The 25,721-nt window shown below is 33.5% G+C and overlaps 7 protein-coding genes and 1 long non-coding RNA gene across 14 annotated transcripts in view; 3 read left to right on the top strand and 5 right to left on the bottom strand.

Moving 5' to 3' along the window:
* Window positions 1-12,960, bottom strand: part of sd (TEA domain transcription factor 1 homolog scalloped) — a 65,591-nt gene extending 52,631 nt beyond the window's left edge. For 2 of the 4 annotated variants that reach the window (XM_081986888.1, XM_081986886.1), the window contains exons 1-2: window positions 12,802-12,960; window positions 2,679-2,761 (exon numbers count right to left, since the gene is read on the bottom strand). Coding sequence is in view for 1 of the 4 variants with exons in the window: in XM_081986887.1 (XP_081843013.1) it covers window positions 12,142-12,151 (10 nt within the window). In the remaining 3 variants the exon portion in view is untranslated. Of the gene's footprint in view, window positions 1-2,678; window positions 2,762-12,141; window positions 12,702-12,801 lie in introns of those variants that run through there. The other 2 variants (XM_081986889.1, XM_081986887.1) reach the window with 2 other exon arrangements.
* LOC145733891 (uncharacterized) lies at window positions 10,776-12,127 on the bottom strand. Its single transcript, XR_014179294.1, has 2 exons — window positions 11,699-12,127; window positions 10,776-10,917 (listed from the first exon to the last, which is right to left on the bottom strand). It is a non-coding gene; the product is annotated as an uncharacterized LOC145733891 (long non-coding RNA).
* A 312-nt stretch (window positions 12,961-13,272) lies between the features above and the next one.
* Window positions 13,273-14,535, top strand: Ykt6 (YKT6 v-SNARE homolog). The gene has a single exon (XM_081986923.1). It carries the CDS (start codon window positions 13,535-13,537, stop codon window positions 14,129-14,131), a length of 597 nt encoding a protein of 198 aa, XP_081843049.1. The 5' UTR covers window positions 13,273-13,534; the 3' UTR covers window positions 14,132-14,535.
* A 59-nt stretch (window positions 14,536-14,594) lies between these two features.
* CRIF (growth arrest and DNA damage-inducible proteins-interacting protein CRIF) lies at window positions 14,595-18,316 on the bottom strand. The gene is made up of 4 exons (XM_081986912.1): window positions 17,896-18,316; window positions 17,622-17,839; window positions 15,167-15,382; window positions 14,595-14,877 (listed from the first exon to the last, which is right to left on the bottom strand). The coding sequence occupies exons 1-4, from the start codon at window positions 18,014-18,016 to the stop codon at window positions 14,632-14,634; spliced, it is 801 nt and encodes a 266-aa protein (XP_081843038.1). The 5' UTR covers window positions 18,017-18,316; the 3' UTR covers window positions 14,595-14,631.
* Window positions 15,529-17,496, top strand: Ns4 (Nucleostemin 4). The gene has a single exon (XM_081986874.1). It carries the CDS (start codon window positions 15,666-15,668, stop codon window positions 17,409-17,411), a length of 1,746 nt encoding a protein of 581 aa, XP_081843000.1. The 5' UTR covers window positions 15,529-15,665; the 3' UTR covers window positions 17,412-17,496.
* A 78-nt stretch (window positions 18,317-18,394) lies between the features above and the next one.
* Window positions 18,395-21,022, top strand: Ugalt (UDP-galactose transporter). Its single transcript, XM_081986898.1, has 5 exons — window positions 18,395-18,720; window positions 19,337-19,459; window positions 19,515-19,729; window positions 19,784-19,967; window positions 20,075-21,022. The coding sequence occupies exons 1-5, from the start codon at window positions 18,708-18,710 to the stop codon at window positions 20,530-20,532; spliced, it is 993 nt and encodes a 330-aa protein (XP_081843024.1). The 5' UTR covers window positions 18,395-18,707; the 3' UTR covers window positions 20,533-21,022.
* On the bottom strand, window positions 20,074-22,182 carry LOC145733871 (peroxisome assembly protein 10-B-like). The gene is made up of 3 exons (XM_081986910.1): window positions 21,808-22,182; window positions 21,507-21,749; window positions 20,074-21,451 (listed from the first exon to the last, which is right to left on the bottom strand). Exons 1-3 carry the CDS (start codon window positions 22,072-22,074, stop codon window positions 21,116-21,118), a joined length of 846 nt encoding a protein of 281 aa, XP_081843036.1. The 5' UTR covers window positions 22,075-22,182; the 3' UTR covers window positions 20,074-21,115.
* Window positions 22,183-22,334: 152 nt separating this feature from the next.
* On the bottom strand, window positions 22,335-25,690 carry LOC145733865 (NADH-cytochrome b5 reductase 2). 4 transcript variants are annotated; one of them, XM_081986901.1, is made up of 8 exons: window positions 25,302-25,690; window positions 23,916-23,990; window positions 23,647-23,728; window positions 23,448-23,585; window positions 23,277-23,395; window positions 23,009-23,222; window positions 22,762-22,947; window positions 22,335-22,710 (listed from the first exon to the last, which is right to left on the bottom strand). In XM_081986901.1, exons 2-8 carry the CDS (start codon window positions 23,946-23,948, stop codon window positions 22,538-22,540), a joined length of 945 nt encoding a protein of 314 aa, XP_081843027.1. In that variant the 5' UTR covers window positions 23,949-23,990; window positions 25,302-25,690; the 3' UTR covers window positions 22,335-22,537. The 4 variants fall into 4 exon arrangements, with proteins under 4 accessions (XP_081843027.1, XP_081843026.1, XP_081843028.1 ...); XM_081986900.1 differs by lacking the exon at window positions 25,302-25,690 and adding an exon at window positions 25,026-25,094; XM_081986902.1 differs by lacking the exon at window positions 23,916-23,990.
* Between the last annotated feature and the right edge of the window lie 31 nt (window positions 25,691-25,721).

A 25,721-nucleotide genomic window follows, 5' to 3' on the forward strand; every position in this document is an offset into this window, starting at 1 on the left:
TCGTAAGTGAAAGGAAACACCCTGTATAACCTGATAGTCAAAAAGAATGGGACAGCAAAATTTTAATTTTTTCCTTCCAATTAAGAAACCCAATTTTAATATATTTTTTTGACGTAAAAGGGATTTTTCCTCTTTCTGATCGAAATTCAACAATTTATTTAGACTTTTTGCGGAAAAAAAGCTCGATTAGCAGTGTTTCACTTAAACCTACTCAATTTAAGTAGAAACTTATAAACAACTTTCTACAGGGTGACCCAAAAAACATAAACAGTAACAGTCTGAACCACAATTAACTAGAATTTAAACTAAACTGCTCATCAAAAAGAATGAGACTTTTTTGGTCAGATTTTTGATCATTTTGAGTGGCTGTTTCTTCAAATTGATTTACTCGATTTTAATAATTTTTTTGAGGGTTAAAAGGTATTTTCTTCCTCTTCTTCTGACAACCTAAGTAATCTTTTTAAAAGTTTTCACCGAATATACAGGGTGTGACCGATGAGTGACTGACCATTTCTCGTAAAAAAAATTTTAGGTTTCAAAATAACCTTAATCGAGTCTTATGGTCATTATCTCTAGACGTTTTCGCCAATTTGGTGATTAAGGGCCGTTTACAAATTTTATGGCAAAATTTCAAAAATGGGGTTACTTTTACTTTAATGTTTTTAATTCAACAATTTATTTAGTCTTTTTGCGGAAAAAAGCTCGATTAGCAGTATTTCACTTAAAACTACTCAATTTAAGTAGAAACGTATAAACAACTTTCTACAGGGTGACCCAAAAAAACATAAACAGTAACAGTCTGACCCGCAATTAACTAAAAATTGGCTTGAATTGCCGTTTGCTTAAAGTAAACGACAATTGTCACATTCAAAACACTTACTTAAGTGCGACAGAAGAATACATTGTTTTTTATGGCATCCTGTATATTATTTAACAGTATTATTTACTTCAAAAACTGCACTTTTGCACTGAAAATTGCTCTTGACTCACTCGTCTAATCACTATTACAGTGATCAAGTTTTAAATTGCCTCTAAACTACAATAAACTAAACTGCTCGTCAAAAAAAAGGGTCAACAAAATTTTTGGTCATTTTTGAGTGGCTGTTTCTTCAAATTGGTTTACTCGATTTTAATAATTTTTTTGAGGGTTAAAAGGTATTTTCTTCCTCTTTCTGACAACCTAAATAATCTTTTTAAAAGTTTTCACCGAGTATAGTCTTGTGGTCATTATCTCTAGACGTTTTCGCCAATTTGGTGATTAAGGGCCGTTTACAAATTTTATGGCAAAATTTCAAATATGAGGTTATTTTTACTTTTTTTGTTTTAAATTTAACCATTTCTTTAAATTTTTTCTGGAAAAAGAAAGGGATTAGCAAGGTTACACTTAAAACTACCCAATTTAAGTAAAAAGCTAAATCTGCGTTATACAGGGTGACACAAATAAAATCATATTTTTATCATAAATCTTGGTAAAATAATGATAATGGATAAAGAAGCACACTATTTGACCAAAAATGTTGTTGTCTTTCTTCCACCACTGAAAGAGAAATTACATACCTATTAAATGTGCTTAATTAAAATAAATCAAATTCTCTTTATGTACAATTAATAATAGTATCTAGCAGTTTGAAAAAGGTATAATATTATAATAACGCAGCCGCATTTCCTCGGACATTTCCGGAGAGTGAAATCAAACAAAATAAATCAGCAATCAAGCATAAAAAAAAACTTTGTATGTGATAAGGTTTCATTATAGCCCACCTGTTGAGACGGGAACATATTAATTCCGTTTAAACTAGAAAGGTGGCTATTAATTATGTACTTTTGTGACTAAAATGAACTAGAACATTTTTGAATTATGAAGTACTAACCAGATGAACTTGTTAATATTTACAACGGAAAAGATAGTCATCAGACAGTCAGGTTTGATAGTACTGGTACGCAAAACGACATCGTGAGAACCAGGAGAACCAGAAAGAAACGTGTTTCGTCTCGTAATGCACAGACAATTCTCGGTCAACGAGTTTTTAGACACCGATTCGTTATTTACTGATAAACAAAGCATTCTCATAAACACAAAGAAAAAAGTATTTTATGTGAAGGTCATTGTCAATGATGACGATTTCGTAACAACGTTTCGAGTGGTTCATGTAACTGAATTGATTAGATTACCTAAGACAAAGTGGTTCCCTGAACAAATCGCGTCAATTTAAACTACAATGTACAATACATATTAAATTGTTAACCAAATTTTTGCACTGCAATAATAATTATTAATAACGTAAAAAGAACAACTAAACATAAAAGCTCGACAGTGGTCGTAGAATACGACAGGTGTAAGATGATTCAGATAGGTAATCGAGTAGAACTGAACAAACTACTTTTCCGAAGTGCATCAGGGTCACTTTTTGCTCGCTTTAGTTGAATAGCAGTAGAGCCTTAGTGCTGTTTCTGGCCTCGTAACTTTGTATAATGACCATTATTGCCTTTGCTGTCAACTCTAATAGTTCTCTTAACGTACAAGCAGCGAAACAATTGCTTCGAAAACAATCAGTAAATTACCTATTAGGAATAAGGCTACCTTTAAGGAAGTTGCCTGAAAAACTATTGAAACTTGCTTGCATTACCGAAGAGTTGACTTTTCCGCCGTAAATATGGTGAGGAGCTCAAAAACTTACCAATTGAAATATCCTCGCTTTGAATTAGTCGAGTCAAACAGCACGAAAACGCGTTTTTTTCTTGTGCACACAGTTTTGCGAACCTGAAATCAAACTCAAAATATCGAAATGTTTTTCGATTAGTCCCAATGCATCTCGTGATTTTGTAAAATATTATTATAATTGTTGTTGTTATATTCGTTCAGTAGCAAATTAACTGGAATTAGATATAACAAAATAATTTGTAGAACTAACCAAACTTGCTAAAATCAACTGAAACCATTTCGTATACAAAAATCAAAAGGCAATGATTTCTATGTTAGTTCAGTAAATGATGTTTTGAAAAAATGCCAACAAATTAGTTCAGTTCTCCAGAAAAGTTATTTATGTGTCAAGGGCATTAAGTAGATGTTTTTGACCTGAAGACGACATTTTTTTTGAATGTGCCATTCAAAAATTAAACATGTAAAATTTTTGGTACGACATAATTCAATTTTCACAACTAAAGTCTTTTAGTTTGTCTGGAAACTATGAAAACTGGCTACAATAATATTTTTTAAACTTCTTGAATTTTCCGTTTCCAAGACAATTTTTAAGTTGGGTTAGGTTAGTTTTGGGTCTTTGACCGTAATAACGTGTAATAAAGTGCTTGTTCCAAATTTGATCAATATTGCTCCAACGGTCTGACAGTTAGGACAAAAAAACGATTTTTTCTAATTATGGCATATAAAGTGACACTTTTCAAAACTGATTAGAGTGACAAAACGTTTTACTTTATGTAACTAGTTACATAAAGTATCTCTTTATGTAACTAGTTATGAAAAGTTCATTTCATCACTCCCTGTTTTTATGCATTTCCGTAGAAACATATGGGCGACATCCATCATAACATGTCGTTGTCACTGTTTATACAAGGTGCTATGAAAGTGAATATTTGTGTTAAATCACTTTAAAAGATGGTTTTCACAGCTTTTTGGTCAAAATTAGAAAAAATTATGTATGCAACACGTTTCGAAAATGTCTTATTGTGTAACTCATTCAAATTGTAGGACCTCGCTGCGCTCGCCCTACAAACATTCATTCGTTACACAAAATCGATCTTTTTGTAACTGGTTACATAAATAGCTATTTTAAACAGAAATTTGAAGGACTGTATTTTCCTTAGGAAACACTTTTCAGGAAAATGACAAAATGAATGTCAACTTATTTATAAATTGGCTATGGATTGGTGAATTATTGACATTTAAAACTGGACCACCCTGTATTCAATTGAATATATTCAACTCTGTTGAAATGCCTAGGAATTTGAGGCTCACTAGTTGCTTTGGATATCCTTCATCAATCATTTTATCTAGCATCAGTGTTTTGTTGGTATACCTGTAAATAATTTCGTTTGATATCAAAACGGTTTATCATGTTATTAGGAAACACTGAAATCTATCATTGTGTTATCTGCACACAACTGTTTTGGATAATTTTGCAATCCGTTTAGAGTAGTAGATTTTTGATTCAGTTTAGATCGAGTTATATCGATCGATATTAACCCAACTAAGTTAACATAAAATATGTGAAATATCTTTTTCAAAACTAAACTACAAATAACAGAAGAAAACTTGCTTTAGTAATTTTGCAGTTAATTTTTTCATAGTTAATTGGAGTTAAAACTCTTCCACTTTAGACAGAAAAAGGTATCAAAACTGAGAAAATAGCAGAGTTAACCTGTTTTTGTGCTTAAAAAATACTTAAGCATCTACTTCCAAATTAATTAAATATGTAATGACCAATATCTAAATGATGTAATTACCCAAGCTGGTTAAGTCAAGATTGTGTGCCACTTTATAGGTGTGTCACTGACGGAAGTTCTTTGTCAGAAAAATAGTAAAAGAAAAACAATCAACGGTACCTTGGTGGAAATCTTGTTTACTGCAGAGCAGTAAATATAACATTCGATTTCATGGTGCAGCGTCATCTGTATCGCATAATAAAATTACTGTGTAACAGCCGATATATCGGTAATACTTTCCATTTTTATTGACGATTTGAACGACTAGATTTATTCTGCAATTTTCCATTTACTGCCGTAATAAATCGTCCCGCTTCCCTTCTTTATAGACAAATACCGCTTCGGAAAACCAGTTTTTGTGCAAACGCGGAGAGATTTTTTCTTGTGGTCTATTTGCAAATGCATATAAGTAAAGTACTACCTTGCTTACGCAACGTCCAGGTGCGGGCAATTCAACTACCCATGATCTAATTATCCGCTTTTTTTTTCTCTGTTAACAAGTCTGCGTGTTTTAGCTATATTACCGCGTTGGTATTAACAGAACCGTGGACAAGAGTTTGTCACTCCCCTATATTTTTTGGACTGTATATTTCTATGGGATTTCAGATTTCAAATACGCCAACCACCTGTCTTTATGCGGGATTGAGGGATTAAATAGACACGCTTTTTAAGGCCCTGGTGAGTTGGTTGTATGGCTTCCCTTATACTTTTTTTAGGGGACTTTTGCATCCCTACTGGAATCTTTCTTGTAATTGATCGTCCGTTTAACTGATATTTACCATAAAATTGATGTCTGACATTTTAAGTGTGCTTAAAAAAAATGAAATTGGGTACCAGGCAGCTAAGGTCGAATTTGCATAATAACGTTGCCAACGACGCCGTTGACTAGTTGCGGTCTGGCGCTAACGGGACACCTTCGGCTAAAGCTATTTTATAAGTGGAAGGAAAATTTCCTGTTCTGAATTAATCAATTTATGGTTATAAAATTGGTTGGTTCCCACAGAAAAAATGCAAACATGGCAACACCGTTTTCAAGAAATCTAAACGACAGTTTTCATTCTAGTAACTGAAATACAAATGATGACTAATATTTATCTCATTCAATAATTTCCACGAAGTAGCCGGTTATAAAATTGATAATCTAGCGTTACGAATTTGTAGCATTTTCAATGCTTTACATTCTCTTTTAAATTTGAGCCCCAATAGTGCATTCTTTGAAATGATTTTATCCGTTAGATTCTGCTTTTGCTGCGCAGTGAAGTAATAAAGCCATTTGAAGCTTTAACTCTATTAACTCTTAATTTATTTTTTTTTTAATAACGAAATTGGTGTTGTTTTTTGTTAAACAAGTTAATCAACAACTTGTTTTCTCACTGCACCATTGCCTGCTCAACTAGTTTTTTGAGGCTGGATAGAAATATTTCCGTTTTTATCTTGATTTATATTAGTTTTATAATAATTTTTAGAAATAAAAAGTGCTTCTGTGGACAAGTGTTACGGTTTGTGTCTCTACAGGGTGGTCCAGTTTTAAATGTCAATAATTCACCAATCCATGGCCAATTAAAAAATAAGTTGACATTCATTTCATTTTCCTGAAAAGTGCTTCCTAAGGAAAATACAGTCCTTCAAATTTCTGTTAAAAAATCGTTTTTTTTTGTCATAACTGTCAGACCGTTGGAGCAATATTGATCAAATTTGGAACAAGCACTTTATTACACGTTATTACGGTCAAAAACCCAAAACTTACCCAACCCAACTTAAAAATTGTCTTGGAAACGGAAAATTCACTTAAGAAGTTTAAAAATATTATTGTAGCCAGTTTTCATAGTTTCCAGACAAACTAAAAGACTTTAGTTTTGAAAATTGAATTGGAAAAGATAAACATTTCAGAAGCTTAAAAATTGTGTTTGTAACCAGTTTTCATGCAAATCTGAACTAATGAAAAGTGACATCACAAGCTTAAAATTTGCATTTGAAGTAAGTTTTCATAATTTGAAGACAAATTTCAATATTTTAGTCCTGAAAATAGTCTTAGATGCAGGACATTAACATTAGAATCATGAAAATTGTCTTGAAAACGAACTTTTCGTGCTTTTTACTTTGCTTTTCATTTTCTTCGAATTCTGGACTATTTTTAGTGCTTCAAAACTGCTTTCAGCTTGGAAAATCGAGTTTCAAGACTATCTTCACCAAGTTATTGACATAGCAAACTTAAAAAACTATTTTTACATTCTTCATAGACTTAAAATAGCATTCCAAGCTTTGTCACTATTAAATCGACTTCTAGACACCTCAGTGCTAAAAATTCGGGTATTTCTTATAAACTAGACTGTTTTTAGTGTTTTAAGGCTGTTTTCAGTGCCTCAAATCGAGTTTCAAGACTATCTTTATAAAGTTTTTGACATCAGGCCTAGAAGCCAGTTTGTCCACTGACCATAATCTTGAAAATGTTATTTCAAGCTTCTTCACTATTAAATTGACTTCTACACTCATAGGTGCAATAAATTGTAGCATCTCTAAGAAATTCAGACTGTTTTTAGTGCTTTTTAAGACTGAAAAATCGAGTTTAAGACTATTTCAAAAAGTCAAGTTTCTTCAGTAATAAAAGTAAAAAATTTTGGTACCAAGTGCTACAATAATAGTCTTGAGAACTAATTTTTAGAAATAAAATAGTCCGAAAATTTAATTTACTTCTAGACTTGTTGTCCAGTCCAGAAAATTGAGTTGTACACCAATTAAATGCTTGAAAATATACTTTTAGACTCTCTTTAGTCCTAGTAAAGTCAGTTCTAGCATTAAAAGTCAACTTTTATATTATTTTTAGTAGTAAAAAATGAGTTTCATGCACACTACAATCTTTGTCTTGATTTCCGGACTTTTTTTAGTCCTTGAATGCCAGTTTCAGACACTCAACCAGGATGGCAGTCTGAGAAAGCGAATCATAAGACCATTCCTAGTAGTAAAAAAGTTTTTAGACTATTCAGTACAAATTTGGACTTTCACAAGTCTTGGATGTTCAGTTTTAAACTATAAAACGATTTTTTAAATTGAAATTTGGAGGACTGTATCTTCCTTAGGAAACGTTTTTCAGAAAAATGACATAATGCAAGTCAACTTATTTTTTGATTAGCTGTCAAATGGTGAATTATTGACATTTAAAACTGGACCACCCTGTATAGCATTTATTAACTATCAATATTGGACGTTTTCTGGTGTGGTTACGGATCATCAGTGGATAAATTTATAAATTTGCCGGGCCATTAAACGTGCAACGTTGTGATGCCATTTACTGGCAGATTACAACAGCCAGATCCACAAAATGCAGTTCTGTAATACGAACACCGTCGCTTTAACAAGACACAGCTAAATTTAGACCTAAATATCAAGACACTCACTCAAGGCAACAAACACAAATAATTGCCAAGAAAATAAAACGAAACCGAACCTATTTACAGAGCGTGGAGTTTAAAGCTGGATAAATCGAGAAAACGTTTTATGGGAACTTTGGTGGTGATTTTATGTACTATGTCCACATAAGAAGTGAAGGTCAACTTTTTGGCCACCTATTCTTCCGAAAACTACCTACGCTCTTCATTCACGGTATTCCATGATAATTGCCGTAGTAAAAACGTGCCGAAACATATCCGATCAGTTTTTCAGGCTGGTTCGGGCTTGCATTGGGTTCGACGTCTTTTTTCGGACCAATCCTTTTCAGGCGACCGCGTACTCGCATTTAGCGCACCACCCCTTTTTTCCTTCAGCTCTGTTGCAATCCCGTCCATATAAATCTGTAATGAAGAATGCAACTGGCTGCATATTCCGCGAGTTTCTGTGTCTGAAATTCTCTCAAAGGCATCTATTCTTTACCTTTTTAGCTCGCTTTGTATCAGATGTGAAAGGCCGCAACGAAACTTTTTTCCATGTAAATTAATGGTGTCGAGACAATAAAGGTTTTTGATGGTTACCTCGATCAAGCTAATTCTAGAAGTGTCACAAGAAGCATTTCATAGGTCAACACAGTAGATCTGACCTTTCCAGTAAAGAGAATCTTATGAAAGAGAGAGGGTTTAATTTAGGCACAAAAGAAACCAGTTCAGAAGTAACAAAATCCTAATTAAAAAGTTGTTAAACTCATAACTTAATGTATTGGTGAATAACAACAATATCAAAAAAAGTATCTTCAGAGCTATTTGTGCTCAGGTTACATCGAGGGGTAATTTTGTACACTAATTCCTAATAATTAACCTAACCTAACCTAGCCCACTAACTTCCTGAATTATCACAACTGGAAAGTCTAAAAAAATCTTTTTTAATTAAAAAAAGTAAAAATTGTAGTGTAGTTTGCTTATGAGGTATGGCAACACTGCTTTGTAAATGTCATGTCAATTGCGGACTGACAGAGAAAAGTCATTACTGTCATTGGGGGGGATATTGTTTTGATTTAAAATAACCACACTTATGTTAAGTTTTTACGAGTTTTATATTATATTATATTTATATATTAAATCCAACCAAAATTAATTCATCTCGTTATTATTTCGGCCATCATAGACCCCCACAAAATAAGAAAATATGCGTACAACGAATTAACCGGAATGGGATACCCTGTATATTTTTTCTTTTGTATTCTACGTCAAATTCTAAACACATTTTATGTGAAATTTTATATTTTTGGTCTCCAAAGCATTTTTAGTTTATACATATCAGGAAAGTTGTTTGTGTTTTGTTATGTTAGACAAAACGTCAAATATATAATACAGTGTGGTCACAAAATCAGTTCTAACGAACGGACAGAAAGTTTTTCAAACGGAACATATTCTTATAATTCTGTCTGATTCTCTGTTCAAAATAAAAAAAGTTTGTATTATTAAGCAACTTATTTAAAAAAAAAATCACTTTTTAAAATGATACATTGACCCACCCTGTAACTGTCAAAATAACCGAATTAATGAAGGTTGTCAAATTTAGTTTTTATTGTCACACACACCACTTTGTACAGACTTTTATATGTCAATGGCTCAAAAAATATGGCCGCCTGTGTTGATAGGTTGCTTCGTTTGGCCGCCAGAGAGCTCCAAAGCTAATGTTTTCCTTGACTGTTACCGCTCTAATATCTTTAAAAGATTTTGTTTTTAAATCAGGCAGATACGGCCCTTATATTTGGCACAAACCTAGCACAATGAGTGCCAAAACTAGTGTAGTAACAAAACTGTAGAAATACAATCATTAAGGTCGATTTTCGCTGGCACTAACTGGCCAACATAACGCAAAACCCATTAGGATAGTGGCGGTGTTTCAGGCAAATTTGATCCTTACGAAAATTGTCATTTGCAAAAAGAGTTTTTCAAAAAATTTCCAAGCCTTACGTCGTGTTAGATCTAGAAAGTCACGTGACCGTGTTTTCCTAATTTTCTATACGCAAATTAGCCTTTAACCAGTCAAAAAATGTTTGTGGTGCATCCTGTCACTAAACCGTAAATAACACGTGTATTTGTAGCACTTTGTATGTACTTTTATACGTCAATGGATAGCCAATGAATTGAGCTTTCTAAAATACCCCAACTGGGGTTAATAGGTTGGACGGTTTGGCCACTAGAGGGCGTCAAAGTTAACTCATTTCTTCATGACTTTTTTTGGTGCATCTTTTTGTTTAATCGTCAATAACTAGCTTGTTTGCTACACTTTGTAAACACTTTTATATGTCAATGGATAGCTAATGAAATGAGGTTTTAATTGACGTATAAAAACTGGCAAAAGAATTATCCAAAAAAATCAACGAACATAACAAATTTGTGAAAAATGTACATCCTGGAGAATCGCTCTGTTTAATAAACAAATTGAAAGACACTGAGGCAAATTCGATCGATTAGACGTCAACAAGTCTGGGTAGATAGACGGAGCACATTAAAATAATAAAAATTTCGGCACTTAATTTCACGAGACTAATTGTGCGTTTATATCCGAGGGAAACAATTCTCCTGGATATGTATACAACAGATTACGGAAAGTTTCCGTTCGGGCGTGTTCAACGCGCTGATAAATGACCTCAGAAATAGCCCGAAACTATCAACAACCCGCGGTTTTATTTTACGTGTTCTACGGCCTGTTTTATGTTTCGGATCTTGTACGAATTCGCCATTTTTTTGGCTACTAACATAGCCAGAATAACTAATCCATAACGATTGCAAAAGGTGACAAACTTGCATCTAGAATAGACATCTGATAAGTTAGGTAATACATGTTTATGACCGATTGTTTGCGAATATTACATCTCTAACACGTGAAGCTCATAGAACCACTTGAGACAAGATTATGGATCAAAAACTGACACGAAAAACGTTAAAGCTCTTTAATTTCCGTCCCCCGAAGGCCTAAAAGGCAATTAGGTCTCCTAATTAGCTCGAAACTATGCCATCTTCGCCTATAAACTATAACCGCCGTTCTGCATAACTCGCCAGGAACGGAGATACAGATCGACTGAAATATAAAGTTTCCCATAAAAATTTAATCGCCACAAGAACGGCGGAGTTTTTGATTTTCCTTGGTTTGTGTAAAGTGAATAGGGAGTTAGGAACTTCTAAACAATTTCTCTTCTTATTAAAATATAGACATAAAAACTTCCGTTCTCCTCTGATTTTAAAAGATAAATGTAGCTCACTCTGTATATTTAAATGAGTCACGAGTTTCAATGTACCAAACACTAAAATCAGAGATATAGAACCTTATAACCAAGCTTATCTATCAATTACCATATTATGTATGTGTCATTGCGGTTATAAAGTGAAATTTACAACGTAAATTACCTACAGTTTTTAGGTAAAAATACCTGAAAAAAACTAAAAAGGACATTTCACACCTATTCTGTGTTTATGGTTTAACGCTACTGAATCAAGAAGCCTCAATAATTATCTATTTTGTGTTATTTTTGCCATTTTTAAGGGAAAACATAATTCCCCACTAGATCAAGCAGACTTAAATTTGACACGTGATATTCTATTGTGTACGACTAGCACAGTCACGTGACAACTGCCAGGCTATCGCCCCTTTGGCAAAATGAGAAATAACCAAACTTAGGTTAGGAGGAATACGAAACGAATCCGTAAATCTATCACTACTGGCCTGTTAAGAGTGTTTTAAGTATTGACACCTTTTGAAGGTGGGATATTAAGTGTTAGAAGAAATAAACCACATCAATTTAAGATAGATACACCCGGGACACAAATAAAGGCCGGAGATGCACTTTACAGTTTAAGCTTACCTGAATTTCATTGAAAACTTGCGGCAGATTGGAAACATCACAAAAAACACGCTTTTTACAATTACGGTACGTTTTGTACGAGTTTATTTAAGAATTTTTTAAATTCAGATTTAATTTTATTATTAAACTTCAAAGTGACAGTATAATGGCGTTTGATTCGTTCAATGACATTTGATAGAGCAGGATGCAAAGCAATTAGTTTTGCAGAGTAGCCTATGGAAAATCTGTCATCTTTCATTTATTTAAAGACTTATTGAACCACTAGAGCAGTGTCGTACTTCTTTAATGTTAGGCAATAAAAGAAGACAACAATATTATTCTTAAATTGAATCACAGAGTATACTATTTATGTGTAAACAAAAAACGCATGTATTTCTGTCAGTTTGAAAAAAAAATTAGTGAAATAGTACAAACTAAAACTAAATATAGTGTGATGAATATACCTAAATACATGGAGGCGTTGGGTGGTAGACTCCTGAATAGGTTTGATTGAGCTGATGAATAATCCACTTTGAATCCAAACTTCTACATCACCACCGTCAATATACCAAAAACACTATAGAATAACAATCTAAGAAAGTTTACCGCACAAAAACTTTGTTGTTGCTGTACTTTCAACAAACAATACTACAAACTGTGAATAATGTTATTAGGTATATCACTGTAAAGTGACACAAAAGTGTGTGTAAAAAGAGCAAGATTTAATCGCGTCACCACCGACACCGATAATTATTATGAAAAGAAAACACAAGAGTAAGAAAAATAAAATGTCCACCGTACTACATCAGTAGCGGGAACAATCGACGTAATAAACAATACCGCGAAAGATAAACATACACAAACAACACATTCACAATTTTTTTATAAGCACCCGTTTAACCGTAAAATCGTAAACAAATTCGAGCGCTATAAGATTCAAAATTCAAGTGTATCCGCCGAAATCCGCCGATGTTGTCAGTCGTCAGAAGTTCCGAACGGCAAGCACGACAAGTATGTAAAGTATTGTAGGAATTATAGACACATTGCTGAAGTTTCGGCTAATATTTTTACAAAACCACGATCTGCACTGTATGAAATACGTGTCTAAACAACTAGGTACTCACCAAAATTGAATCTTAGGCCCTCTGCGGCGACTTTCACGCTAATTAGGACGGATTTTGGTCCGTTAATACGAAGAGTTTGTCTGTTTGTGGTATGCCAGGAATGGTACAAAGAATCTAGACAACGCGAACGCTACGGCGCAACAGCAAACGCGCATAGTAAGCGTTCGCGAGGCGAGTTCTCGTCATGCATCCCACTCTTCCATGACCAGCCCATATGAAAAAGCTTTACACGTATTTTGTGGCGGCATCTATCGACTATTTTGACGTGCCACATCTTCTAATACATCAAATTCTGTAATCCCAAAACTTTAGGCAACCCACAATACATCTTGTAAACTACATTTCTTAATTCGGTAATTCCTCCAACGATCACATGACATTACTTTAAGTATAATTAAAGCATTCACGTGATATCTGTCAAATTACAGTCTGACGTAGATTTTCTATTATATTAACAATTTTGACATGAACTCAGCCAACAGTCAAAACGTGTCAAATTAAAAATGGTTCAAAACAAAACTCTTCAACCTGTTTAGTCAGAAATTAAGACAAATCGAAATTTCACCAGATTTATAGTATTTAGATTATTGAATAACTATTCCCACCCCCCAGTTAACATGTAATAATTTACATTGCATGGATCTTAACTACTGCCCAAATTAGTCACAAGTGTGCCAGTTTTGTGTGGACTGTGGAGTAAAAACTGAATATTACCAAAAAAAACCAAACAAAAATGGTGAAATTGTTCTGTATCAGCATTCTGTATAAAGGTCCCAACAGTGCAACATGGCTAAAATCAGCATTTGACCTACAAAGTGTCAGCTTCTTCCAGAGAGGCCCAGTGCAGGAGTTTATGTTGTTTTGTGCTAAAACTATAGTGGAAAGAACTATATCAGCATCCAGGCAGTCAGTGAAAGAAGGAGACTACTTCTGCCATGTTTATGTCCGTGCAGATAATCTTGCTGGAGTGGTAATTTCAGACCAAGAGTATCCGTCTAGAGTATCTCACACTTTGTTAACGAAAATATTAGATGAATTCTCTGAGAAAATTCCCTCAGTAAACTGGCCTAATTTACAAGAAAGAGATGTTGCATTCCCACAACTGAACCAGTATTTAACTAAATACCAAAATCCTAAAGAAGCCGATGTTTTAACAAAAATTCAAGGTGATCTGGATGAGACAAAAATTATACTGCACAGTAACATACAAGCTGTATTGGAAAGAGGTGAGAAACTGGATGATTTGGTGGCCAAATCTGAAGGGCTGAGTATACAGTCAAAGGCATTTTATAAAACAGCAAAGAAGACTAATGCTTGCTGTAGCTTTTAATATAGTCTTGTTAATTTAATAAACAGACATATGTATAAGTTATGTGGTGTACTGCAGTTAAGTAATATAAAAACATAAAATATGCTTCTTGTTGAATGCTTAAAACAATGTTGTGCATGTGAAAGTTGTGAAAATGTAATTCAGGTTATACCACTATACATAATACAAATGAAATGATTACAGGCAATATTAATAATGATTGAGTAGGTATTTCGTCAACTCAGATTTGTTGGATAAAGGTACTAAAAATGTTTCAGTCTGAAGTAAACTTCAATAAAGTTAATTTTTTTATTGTGACAGGGTATTACAAAAAATTTAATCTTCTGCAAGTTGTTACTGTTCCACTTATGTATCATATAAAAGTGTATTGTTAAATTTGAAAATTAAATATTACCTACCAAAAACTCTTGTTTTCTTGTTTCCTTATTAAATATGCTGCTGTAAGGGATACAAAACTCCTGGATAAATTCATGATTTATTTCCTACCAACTAGTAATAAATTACTCATTTTCAACCTCATCTGGCTTGTCAGCTTTCTTTGCCGACTGCTTCTCCTTTCCTTGTTCACCTTTAAAGAGTAATTTTTTGACAACTTTTTCTTCCCGCGCTTTTTTCCGCGCCTCTTTCATTGCCTTCTTTTCCTCCTTCTCTTTCTTTTCCAACATTTCTTTGAAACGATCATCCTTGGGATCTACTTTGTAGCCGAAGTGCCGTCTCACTTCCTCAATTAAACGTTCTTTACGCATCTACAATACAAATATAGAAGATAAACAATTTCCTAATATTTTCTGCCATCAGATATGCTAATTAAAATAAATTTCACATTTCGTGTAAACACAATGACCTTCTACTTTCTCTTTTACTTTGGTTTGATGGTCGCAACCAAGCCGGTCGCCATCAGTGATGTGAAGAACGTACAAACAGCTGACTGGTTCTTTGTAAAATACCTCTTTGATAGAGTATTTTTAGTGAAGTGATTCCAACAAACAAATAAGGTACCAACTAAACTAATAATGCAAAAGCAGTTAATATTACCTTGGCCGCCAAGGCTTCACCTTCCTTCTTATCAATTTTCGCTTGTAAGTCCGTTTTCCATTGCTCTAACTTCTGTATTTTATTCACAATGTCCTGTTGTCGTTCTATACGGGCCTTTGCTTTTTCTTCTTTCCTTGCCCTAGCTTCTGCAATTACTTGCGGTATGGTATACGGATATTTTACGCGTTCATACTCCTTAGCTTCTTCAAGTTCTTCCTAGTCATCAAATAAAAAATAAACTCCTGCTGCTACCTATTTAACAATTTTAATAAATCCAAACTTTTTTAAACAAGACTTGTCTCTAGTATCTCTGTTAAAACCACGGTGTCTGGTTATTAGCCACGCCTGTTTACAGTTTTAGGTTATGTAAGTTAAAAGTCAAATTCAGAAAACCAAATGCCAAAAAAAACAACGTTAACCAAACGACCCAGTAAAAGCATTGTGATTTATGATTTTTATGAATAAACCCATTATTACAACCTACTGACACTATCCGGCAATGCCGCAAGGTAGAAGAAAAGCGCCCTTTAGCGGGAAAGCAAAGAAAGACCAACTGAGGGCAAAGCGGGAACGAAAAAACGCTCAAGGCGGTAAAAAATTGCCTTTTCTGCAAAGACCCAACAGTGATAGTGACGATGCAGGAGCTGCGGCCATACAGAAACTAAACTATCAATCAAACAAAGCAAGTGGATCCAGACCCAACAGGTATGCACTTCAATTCTTTGCTGAATCCAATGAAGAAATTAGAATTAAAAAAGAACAGGCGCGCAGTTTGTTAGTACCAGTTCAAGAAAAAGATTTAGATATCGACTGTAACCACTTCTTTGAAGATAAATTAGATTTCCCTAAGAGACCGGCTTGGAACTTTGATTTAAGTAAAGAGGAACTGGAAGCTCAAGAAAACAGATACTTCCATGAATACCTAAAGAAAATTGAAGAAAACTATGATTTGAGAGAACTGAGCTACTTTGAGCTCAATTTAGAGACTTGGAGACAGCTTTGGAGAGTCTTGGAAATATCTGATGTCATTTTATTCATTGTTGATATCAGATTTTCTGCAGTTATGTTTCCACCATCTTTATACACTTATGTGACCCAGGAATTAAGCAAGGACTTTATTCTAGTTCTAAATAAGATAGATTTAGCCCCAGCACCTTTAGTGGTAGCCTGGAAACACTACTTCCAAGAGAAATACCCTTTACTCAAAATATGCATGTTTACCAGCATTCCTAGTTACAATTTAATGGGACAAAGGGCTGACAAAGGAGGATTACAGATAAGGCGACGTAAAGGTCGCATTCATATGGCTGCTGAGGGCACCCAAAAACTCTATGAGGTCTGTCAAAGTTTAGTGGGAGATAAAGTAGACCTTACTTCATGGAAAAATAAAATTAAAGCCGAGATGAATGAAACCTTGGATGAGAATGAGAAAGTTGAAGTTGGTGAGACTCTACAACACCAAAATGAAACTGGCTACCACCAATATGAAAAGTTCAGAGATGGGGTACTAACTGTAGGTTGTATTGGTCAACCAAATGTGGGAAAATCATCTTTAATGAATGCAATAATGGGAAAGAAAGTGGTGAGTGTCTCCAAAACTCCAGGCCACACAAAACATTTCCAAACCATTTTCTTGACCAATCAAGTCCGGTTATGTGACTGTCCTGGTCTAGTTTTCCCCTCAAAAGTGCCAAAACCCTTACAAGTCTTGATGGGGAGCTTTCCAATAGCCCAGTTAAGGGAACCCTACTCTACAATTAGATTCTTAGCTGAAAGAATCAACTTGGTGAAAATGCTCAGGATTGACCATCCAGATAATGATGACACATGGTCTCCTATGGATATATGTGATGGTTGGGCAAAGAAAAGAGGTTATTTAACAGCAAAAGCGGCACGATTAGACAGTTACCGGGCGGCAAATAGCTTGCTGAGAATGGCCTTGGATGGAAAAATTTGTCTGTGTTTAAGACCCATAAAATACTCTGAACAAAAAGAGCATTGGGAACACCATCCAGATGTAGCAGAAGTTAAGTGGATTCAAGCATTGGAAGATGAAAAAGATGCTAATAAAATCAGTAATCAAATAGCAGCTAGTGACTATTCTAGTGATGAGGAAGAGTCTAAACAAATAGTTGGGGATGCAGATGATGGAGGTGATGAGAGTGATACAACAGAAGAAAGCTCTTTGAGTGAAGATGGTTCTTTTGAGGTTGCTACAAACAAATTTGCTGTGTTAAATCAATGAATGCTTATGTTGTATTAAAATATTAATGTTCAAATATTGTTGTTCCAATACCATAGAGAGAAATAAACTCCTAAAATTTAAATAAGCAGAGCCATTTCAATGTAAATTACATGTTTCTCAGAGACCTGACACAAAGGATAGTAATATTAAATGTCAGACAAAGACACAATTTGAAAAGAACATTTGTATTACCCTACAAAAATTCTTTACCTTTACAGGCCAGCAAATTGAAGGATCTACACCAGAGGCAGCTCCATACCTTCCATAAGTTCTTCTCATATACTTGAGGGAGCCGTGATGCCAAAAAGTCGGCTCCGGGTAAGGGTTTTCTTCATGTAACATTTTATAATCAGCATCTTTAAGACGCGATTTGTTTCTCTTCTTTTCCAATTCAAGCTCCATGTGGATTGCCTCTTCATTCTCAGTAACTATAGATAAATTAATGATACTAGGTTCACTCTGATTTTTAATTTAGGGGACTTACCCTCAATTGCTGAAGATTCTTGTTCACTTTCAAGTTTTTTAATATTTATTTGTGATGAGCTTAGCCTTATTGGATTTATGTTAATTTTCAAAATTCGCTTTATAACCTCGTTACGAATCATTGCAAATTGTTTTTTTTTTACGGTTCGTAAGTGAAGAGTTTATATTTCCTTTTGCGTAATTGTTATTAATTATTGTAAAGAGAAATATTCACTCAAAACACACTACAAATAAAGTGAGGTTAGAATGAGAGGAGTCAGGAGTTTGCTACGGTCTCGGACTTTTAACAAATCTTATAACGTTACGTATTACAAATTACATTTTAACCACAACCAGACACCTTTAAAAACAGCACAATTATAAATGCTAATCACAATTAATTACAGATCATGCTGACGAATTCTTAGGTTTATTAAATAAAACACAAATATAAACAACAAACATCTGTCACTTATACGTCACTGCAGTTATGCCAAGTTCAAGTACTGTCAATAAAACGTCAACAGAACAAAAATAAACAGAGATTATAAATTACAAATAATTTAAATGTGTGGCAGAAACAAATCCCTGCAACTTGCAACGTCGACAACTCAAATCCCTAAATAACTGAATTTATTCGGTAGTTAGTCGTTGAAAATCAGTTTTCTACAATGTATCTTTAAAATACTTATTGATGTGTAACTCCATTCATTTCAATTGATTTTAAACTATTTAAAGAGTGCAGCCACCGCCAAAAGTAGCTCCAGTCCTGTTGAAACTACCGCTGAAGACGTTCCAAGCGACCTCACAGGGGAAAAGAAGGAGAAGATCACAATGCACAAGAAGGGTAAGTTACAGATAAATTATATCAACAATTTAGTTAACAAGGGTTACGTAAATTATCCGTTTAAAAAAATTGATCATGATCTTAAACATTAGAAACTTATAGTTAGAACAATCAAATATTATGGAACATTGAAAGGTAAGGTCATACCATTAAATTTTTACAAATCCTCAAATACCATCAATTTTAAGACATCCCAGTATACATAATTTTAGAATGCCAAGGCAATTGACATCATCATCATAATTATTCACCTGCTTACCTACAACTGGCATTGTATGTTTGGATATTTATTAATACCAAAATAAGCTCTTAATTTGGCCACCAAAAATGTTTACAGTAATGCATTTTTTAATTAGGTATTATTTGAAATATGTGTTATTTTGAATTGATAACAAACTGATTATTTTTGGTTGCTTATACCTAGTTAGGTAAATTTCAATACAAATTGTTTTACTGGAATTGAAAAGCAAGGTCAAGGTAGAATACTATTGCAATCCAGTATGTGCATCAATTATTCATACTTTAAAAAGAAATTTTATACATACTTTTCCGACTAATTTTACAACAAAACAGTCTAGTTATTAATATTGAATTACAATATAATTAATACTTTTAGGGGATTCCACCAATACTCTAAAATATGTCAGCTTAGTTACCCTAACATTACAAAATGCCATTTTGGGACTAAGTATGAGATATGGCAGAACAAGAGATGGTGACATGTTTCTATCCTCAACAGGTGATCATTACTTTATAAAATATAGGCAGTGCAATTCTAGACAACTTAATTTTAGCTGTACTGATGTCAGAAGTGGTAAAATTTATCACTTGCCTAGGGTTGGTCTATCTAGAATCTGGGGGTGTAAAAGGCCTACTGGACTCAATAGACAAACAAATTATCAAACAACCCATAGACACACTAAAAGTGTGTGTCCCATCTTTTGTGTATTTAGTACAAAATAATTTACTTTATGTGTCAGCTTCACATTTAGATGCAGCTACTTATCAAGTAAGTAGAATCAATCAGAAATTCAGAAATGACCATCTTTGTTACAATTTTTAGGTGACTTACCAATTGAAAATACTCACTACAGCCTTATTTTCTGTGTTTATTTTGAAAAGGACTTTACTAAAAACCCAATGGACATCATTATTAACTTTGATAATTGGAGTGGTTTTGGTACAAATGGCACAGGGACATGAACAGTCAGCTTCCAAAAATGCTGAAAGTCAAAGTAGATTTATTGGTGAGTGTATTAGCTATAATGACACCTGTTATACTGAATGTTTTAACAAAAACTTGCTGCTCTTGACTTGTTTGACTCAAAATCACTAAGACAATTTGTTTCACTAGGATTTATGGCGGCGCTGACGGCATGCGCTCTATCAGGTTTTGCTGGCGTTTACTTTGAGAAAATTCTTAAAGGCAGCGATGTCACCGTGTGGATGCGTAACGTGCAATTAGCTTTATGTTCTATTCCTTTAGGGCTAATTTCCTGTTACACTTACGACGGTCAGCAAATCTCCGAAAAGGGTTTCTTTTTCGGTTATGACAAATTTGTCCATTATCTGGTTGTGCTGCAAGCATGTGGCGGCTTAATAGTGGCTGTGGTAGTAAAATATGCGGATAACATATTGAAAGGGTTTGCCACGTCTTTGGCTATTGTCATTTCATGCGTCGGTTCGATTTATCTGTTCGACTTTCAGTTGAGTTTTCAATTCGTTCTTGGCGCGGCTTTTGTGATATTTTCGATATTTTTGTATGGTTATCAGCCTAAGAAACCTGAAACTTCTAGTCCATTTAAAGTATAGGCTATATTTTTAAGCCAAAATCTGTACTATAAACTTGTAAAGTTCCGAGTGAGTACTTAAATTTTCTTTTAAGTAATTTCCTTTAAATTATTCTCCTGACTTACTCAACTGATATTTATGTGTCAACTCATAATGTTAGTAGAATTAAAACAGTAAGGTTTAGGTATCACAAATGTATTTAGAGTAAACACAAGTTTGTATTTACAAAATGAGTGTAAATTGTTTATTCAGTTTTTGACTCTGCATTCAGTATTAATTATTGAGAGTCAGAAATATTATATTTAGTTCAATATAATTAGCCCTTAAATCACATTGTAAATATTATTTAGTAAAGATGATTATTGGAATAACCTTTCTGAATATTTAGGTAAGCATGTATCTCACATACATCATAAGAGCCATATTTTTATAGTATGAATATTACTCATTATTTATTAAGAAACCTTCCTAATAAAAATATCAAATTAAAAGTGTAAAATTTACTCCCTGATGGGTATTGAATGTTTTTTTTAGGTTAGCAGTACCAAAATAAAATACCACAGTACCGCAACCAACTCATCCACTTCACAAAATTAAATAAAAATCAACAGTAATTTTGCAAAAAAATTATCCTATTTGGATATACTTCTTCCCTGCACATTGGACAAACTTTTTGATATTTTAATGAATCACATAAACAGTCCCAACAAAAAATATGACCACAAGGTGTGGCAGTTGGACTTTTAAAATTATCAACACACAAAACGCAATACTTTGAAGACTCTGATTTTGTGGAAGTTACTAAAACCTCTTGCATTGAGTCATTATCAGACAGGACAGTTTGCACTACATTAAATAAAATATAAAACAAAGATATTTTTCCTAACAAATTAAAACTGCCTGAAAAAGTATCATTTTGTAACCAGTCCCTTAGCAGAACCTGTAAACACACTTTGTTATACTTAGTTCTTCAGCTCTAATATGTTAATACTCACATATTTCATACCAGTTATTCTATTGGCTATATTGTAGTACTTTCCATCTATATAGAAAAGTGCCTGATGGATCCTTTTTAATGTTGGTTTGTGTGACTTAAAAGTCTGAATGCACTTTATTAAAATATGTTTTGCTTGTTGTGTTAAAGAAAAACTGTGAGACACCTGAGCCTCTGAGTAAGAGAGAACTCTATCTAACAGTGGCTCACCTCCAATGTACAATATTAACCAGACCAATTGGTGCTATGACAGGATATCTTTAAACTCTATTACCAGTCAAACTAAGGCAGTAGCATCTTACCAATTTGGTGGGTGGTTTTTGGAAAGCAGACAATCTAATAGTGCCAGTATATTCTTCACCCAAAGTTTGTAAATTGCCTAAAGACGTCATATAGTAGTACCACACGTTGGCTATAACGGGTACAGCGTTCCTGAGTCCTAAGTAAGTGCGGTTGCTTAGGAAAAGCTGTAAAAATGAGTGTAGCTCTGTTTCCAAGTCGCTGACAACAGCTTGATCTCTTTGATTGCATCTGAGCACGTCAGCGACCGATGCTTTATGGAAATTCATTATAGCTATTCAGTAGTTGGTCCACATTACCATAAATTGCTTGCAAAAGTGAACAATTTTCATGTTTGTTTTTTTTTTCTCAAATACTCTACTTGAAACAAACAAGACTTAAAAGTGGGGTTATGTTCTAGTACTTCTGGTTCTACAAGATTACATGCGTCACATGATATTTTACTGCAGATGAATAACAGTGTCACGTGATGACTGTCATGTTTCTTAGGAGAACACAATCAACCCAACTTTAGGAAAGAAATAGAGAGTACAAATTATCTGTAATTTTATTTACTTTCTTTAGTTTAATTATTATTACAACAGATTATAATACGAAAATCTATTCTTCAGTGTTTAGTGTACAAATTATACAAACTAAAAACTATTTCATTAAAAAATCTACATTTCCAATGATAACCAATACAATATTTTTGTAATTAGAATCTAAAAAGCATATATAGGCAAGTTTGTATTAATAAGCTAGGATCAGATCCTTGCTATGGCCGAGTTTCTCCAAATTGGGTTGGCAGGCAAAGTTAATCATAGGAGGTGGACCGCACATTAGCGTTATGGTATCGTCGGAAGCAGCAAATAAATGGTCACGAATAATTTCTTCATTGATAAATCCACTGCTGTATTTCCAGCCTACAAGAAAAAACTTATGGTATGTTCTGGCCTGGTTTTACAAGCATTTACCCGGTTCAGGTCTATCCAAAGTGTACCACAATTTAAACTGGTCAGGGAATTTATTGGTAACTTCTTCCAATTCTGCTCTTAGTAGAATATCATCTTCAGTTTGATTAGCAAATAAGGTAGCCACTTTAGTGTTGTCTGCAGGATCTTTAGCGATTTGTCTAATCAGTTGCAAAATCGGGGTAATACCTATAATAAAGTTATCATCTCGGTAAAAAAATACAACTCTTTAGGTCTAATTGGTCCTCACCCACTCCCCCAGCAATCAAGTTAATTTTCTTCACTTTAATTACAACCGGAGGATCTTTCCTGGACTTCTTTACAGACAAAGTTCCAGGACTGATGTACTGTATTCTTCCGGATGGACCTCTAACGTCAATGGTGTCGCCAATTTTTAAACTCTCCAAGTATTGCGTCATTTGTCCACCATTAGGAAATTTCGGATGGACATTTTTAAAGTAGACCTTTGCAGATTGGTGTGAATTAAGTTAGTGGGAATGATTTTACACCAAACCTACTTTTATAACAATATCCACATAACCGTGATCGTCATCTGAAGAAACTGGGGTATAGGACCTCACAATCAAGTCATCTCCAATTTTGGCTGATAAATGGATGTGCTGGCCAACAGGTAATCCTAATATAATTAATTGTGTATAATTATTGGGGACAATATAATAACTCCTTACCAAGAACATGGTCTTTTGAAGGTAGACCAAACCGGAAATTTCTGGTATCATGATTAATTATAGTTTTTTCTATAAGAGGAATAGCATATTTGACTTGAGGATCTTCCAGCAACACTTTCTTAGCTTTTCCACCTTTTCCTAAAATCATGCATCTAAACCTTTGTACACTAATTTAGAGACTTTTATTATAAAAAAGTACCTTTAGACTGATTTGATAAGTAGAACTTGTAAATTACAAAGGATGTAACCACAATTCCTATTCCCAATGCCAATGGGAGGACCTACAAAGTTAACACAAAATACATAAGGTGATACTGCAATTTTAAATATAAAAAACCAAAAGTGGAACACATTAAAAAAAAACCAACCTAATAAGCATTGAAACCAACTAGTAAAATTATTAATAAAAATTGGTTTCAAACAACTACAAATCAGAATAAGCAGACACACCAAAACTACTATAATTACCACAGATGGTGTTAGGAGTTTGGAGGTACTCATTTCAATTAAATCTCCAATTTAATGACGTTTCTATTGATGAATCTGCAAGTAGTAGTGCATATTTTAAAAAAATCCTACTTAAAAAGTATACTCAGTAATTATGTATGCAATATTGCTAAGCACTGAACTTTCACATATACAAGATAAGAGGTATATTTTTGAAACTGATAAGAAAGACTAGAACTGTACTAACTTAAAAATGTAAGAGAATTGAATACACCTCTTAAAACAAATGCCCCTGACTGTGATTCTAATTGTTAAAATTAATTTTCTTAAACTAAAATAGATTTTGAAGCAGGCCCGTTATTAATTCTATTTTTACACAACACCCAGATTGATTTGTTTGTTTGAGAAGGAATAGTAATTCCCCTAACAAGTTTAAAATGCAATAATGATGATTACTTTTGGGCTTTGTAAATATAAATATTGAGACACACTGTTTAATTTTCAATAGCATTAATCACCTACAACACAATAAACATGATCAAACATTTTTGGGTTTGAAAGTTATCTTATTTAGTAATAGTATAGAAGAGAGATAATTATTGTAATTACCAAATTTTAATTTAATTTAAGAACAACAGTCCTGAGTTTGCCTGTCATTTCTAAGAGAGTATAAATATCAGTAAAGTTTCAAGATTATATAGGCAATAATCACCAGTCATGTAATCACAATAAGACACAGAGCGTAGTTTCATGCTTGCAAACCAGGCACATTTTTCAATTTATTATTGTCATGCTCATCATTTTGTTATTAACTTATGCTCATGGGATACGAAAAGATTAGAACCAAGATCACTGTATATTAGGATTATAAAATTACTTGTAAATGGGTTTCAATGACAAAACATACTACATACTTATTCTTATACTAATGAAATGCCACCCTAATGAATTAGGTATGTATTAATTAACAAACAAGTCAATAAACTTGAATAATTGATAATTTGCAAGTTGACAATCAAAAAAATTACATCCAATTAGCATTTTTATAGCAAGTAGTTACAATTATTTATTTTCCTTGTGCTTAGAGGAACCTAATGTTAATGTTAAATAATATAGTAATCAATCTCCTACCTGATTATTATTATCTTTGTCAGACATTTCTAAAGAATGTGCTCTCCACTAATACTGAATATACACTACTGGTTTAAATTTAAACTAAAATAGAAACATTCAATTTGTTATTATACTCCTTAATAATACTTAATTTCTTATCTGACCTCTACACCCAATACACTTTTTGATTGGTGCATGTGACCACATGCCATGAAGGAGACATAACCCTCAAACCAATCATATTAATAATGTATGGAGAGAATGTTATTTAATTCAATTATATGATAAACTTACCCCAGATCCTATAAGTGATGATTGTGCCATGTCAAGTATAAACAGTTAAAAGGACTGTTGATAGATTAGAAATAATATGTCCTAAGAATTTTATTAATTAATATGGTGTTGGTCTGTTGTAGTTTGTCTTTTAAAAACTTCTACCAAAACTCAGACCCTACCCTAGGTCCTTGGATGTTCCTTTTTCCAAGTAAAGACAGTTCAATGCCTGATTGTGATATTTTATTGGGCCATTTCCTGTTTCTTTAGTTCATATTTCAAAGAATTGTTTTATTATTATGATTCATTCATCGACTGAGTTTGATTCCCTTGAAAATCCTGTTCTCGAATTCAAAAATTTAATTTATTGAAAATTTAAATTCAATTTGATGTCAAATTGTGTCCACCATCTTTTTTTTAATTTTGGCATAATAAACCATT

The sequence above is a fragment of the Ips typographus genome, linkage group LG9, assembly GCF_016097725.1.
Source record: "Ips typographus isolate SLU linkage group LG9, UJ_Ityp_2.0, whole genome shotgun sequence".
NCBI classification, from domain to species: Eukaryota; Metazoa; Arthropoda; class Insecta; order Coleoptera; family Curculionidae; genus Ips; species Ips typographus.

Excerpts from the sequence above, each read along its gene's own strand:
- LOC145733871 (XM_081986910.1), bottom strand. The coding sequence starts at position 22,074 with ATGAATTTCCATAAAGCATCGGTCGCTGACGTGCTCAGATGCAATCAA. Across the intron at positions 21,750-21,807 it reads AAAAACCACCCACCAAATTG|CACCAATTGGTCTGGTTAAT; the intron begins GTAAGATGCTAC and ends ATCCTGTCATAG. Across the intron at positions 21,452-21,506 it reads GAATAACTGGTATGAAATAT|GTTCTGCTAAGGGACTGGTT; the intron begins GTGAGTATTAAC and ends GTGTGTTTACAG.
- LOC145733865 (XM_081986901.1), bottom strand. The coding sequence starts at position 23,948 with ATGAGTACCTCCAAACTCCTAACACCATCTGTG. Across the intron at positions 23,586-23,646 it reads CTTATCAAATCAGTCTAAAG|GAAAAGGTGGAAAAGCTAAG; the intron begins GTACTTTTTTAT and ends GCATGATTTTAG. Across the intron at positions 23,396-23,447 it reads TTCAAAAGACCATGTTCTTG|GATTACCTGTTGGCCAGCAC; the intron begins GTAAGGAGTTAT and ends TAATTATATTAG.
- Ykt6 (XM_081986923.1), top strand. The coding sequence starts at position 13,535 with ATGGTGAAATTGTTCTGTATCAGCATTCTGTATAAAGGTCCCAACAGT.
- CRIF (XM_081986912.1), bottom strand. The coding sequence starts at position 18,016 with ATGATTCGTAACGAGGTTATAAAGCGAATTTTGAAAATTAACATAAAT. Across the intron at positions 17,840-17,895 it reads AGAATCTTCAGCAATTGAGG|TTACTGAGAATGAAGAGGCA; the intron begins GTAAGTCCCCTA and ends ATTTATCTATAG. Across the intron at positions 15,383-17,621 it reads CAATTTGCTGGCCTGTAAAG|GAAGAACTTGAAGAAGCTAA; the intron begins GTAAAGAATTTT and ends TTTGATGACTAG.
- Ns4 (XM_081986874.1), top strand. The coding sequence starts at position 15,666 with ATGCCGCAAGGTAGAAGAAAAGCGCCCTTTAGCGGGAAAGCAAAGAAA.
- Ugalt (XM_081986898.1), top strand. Across the intron at positions 19,730-19,783 it reads TAGATGCAGCTACTTATCAA|GTGACTTACCAATTGAAAAT; the intron begins GTAAGTAGAATC and ends TACAATTTTTAG. Across the intron at positions 19,968-20,074 it reads AAGTCAAAGTAGATTTATTG|GATTTATGGCGGCGCTGACG; the intron begins GTGAGTGTATTA and ends TTGTTTCACTAG.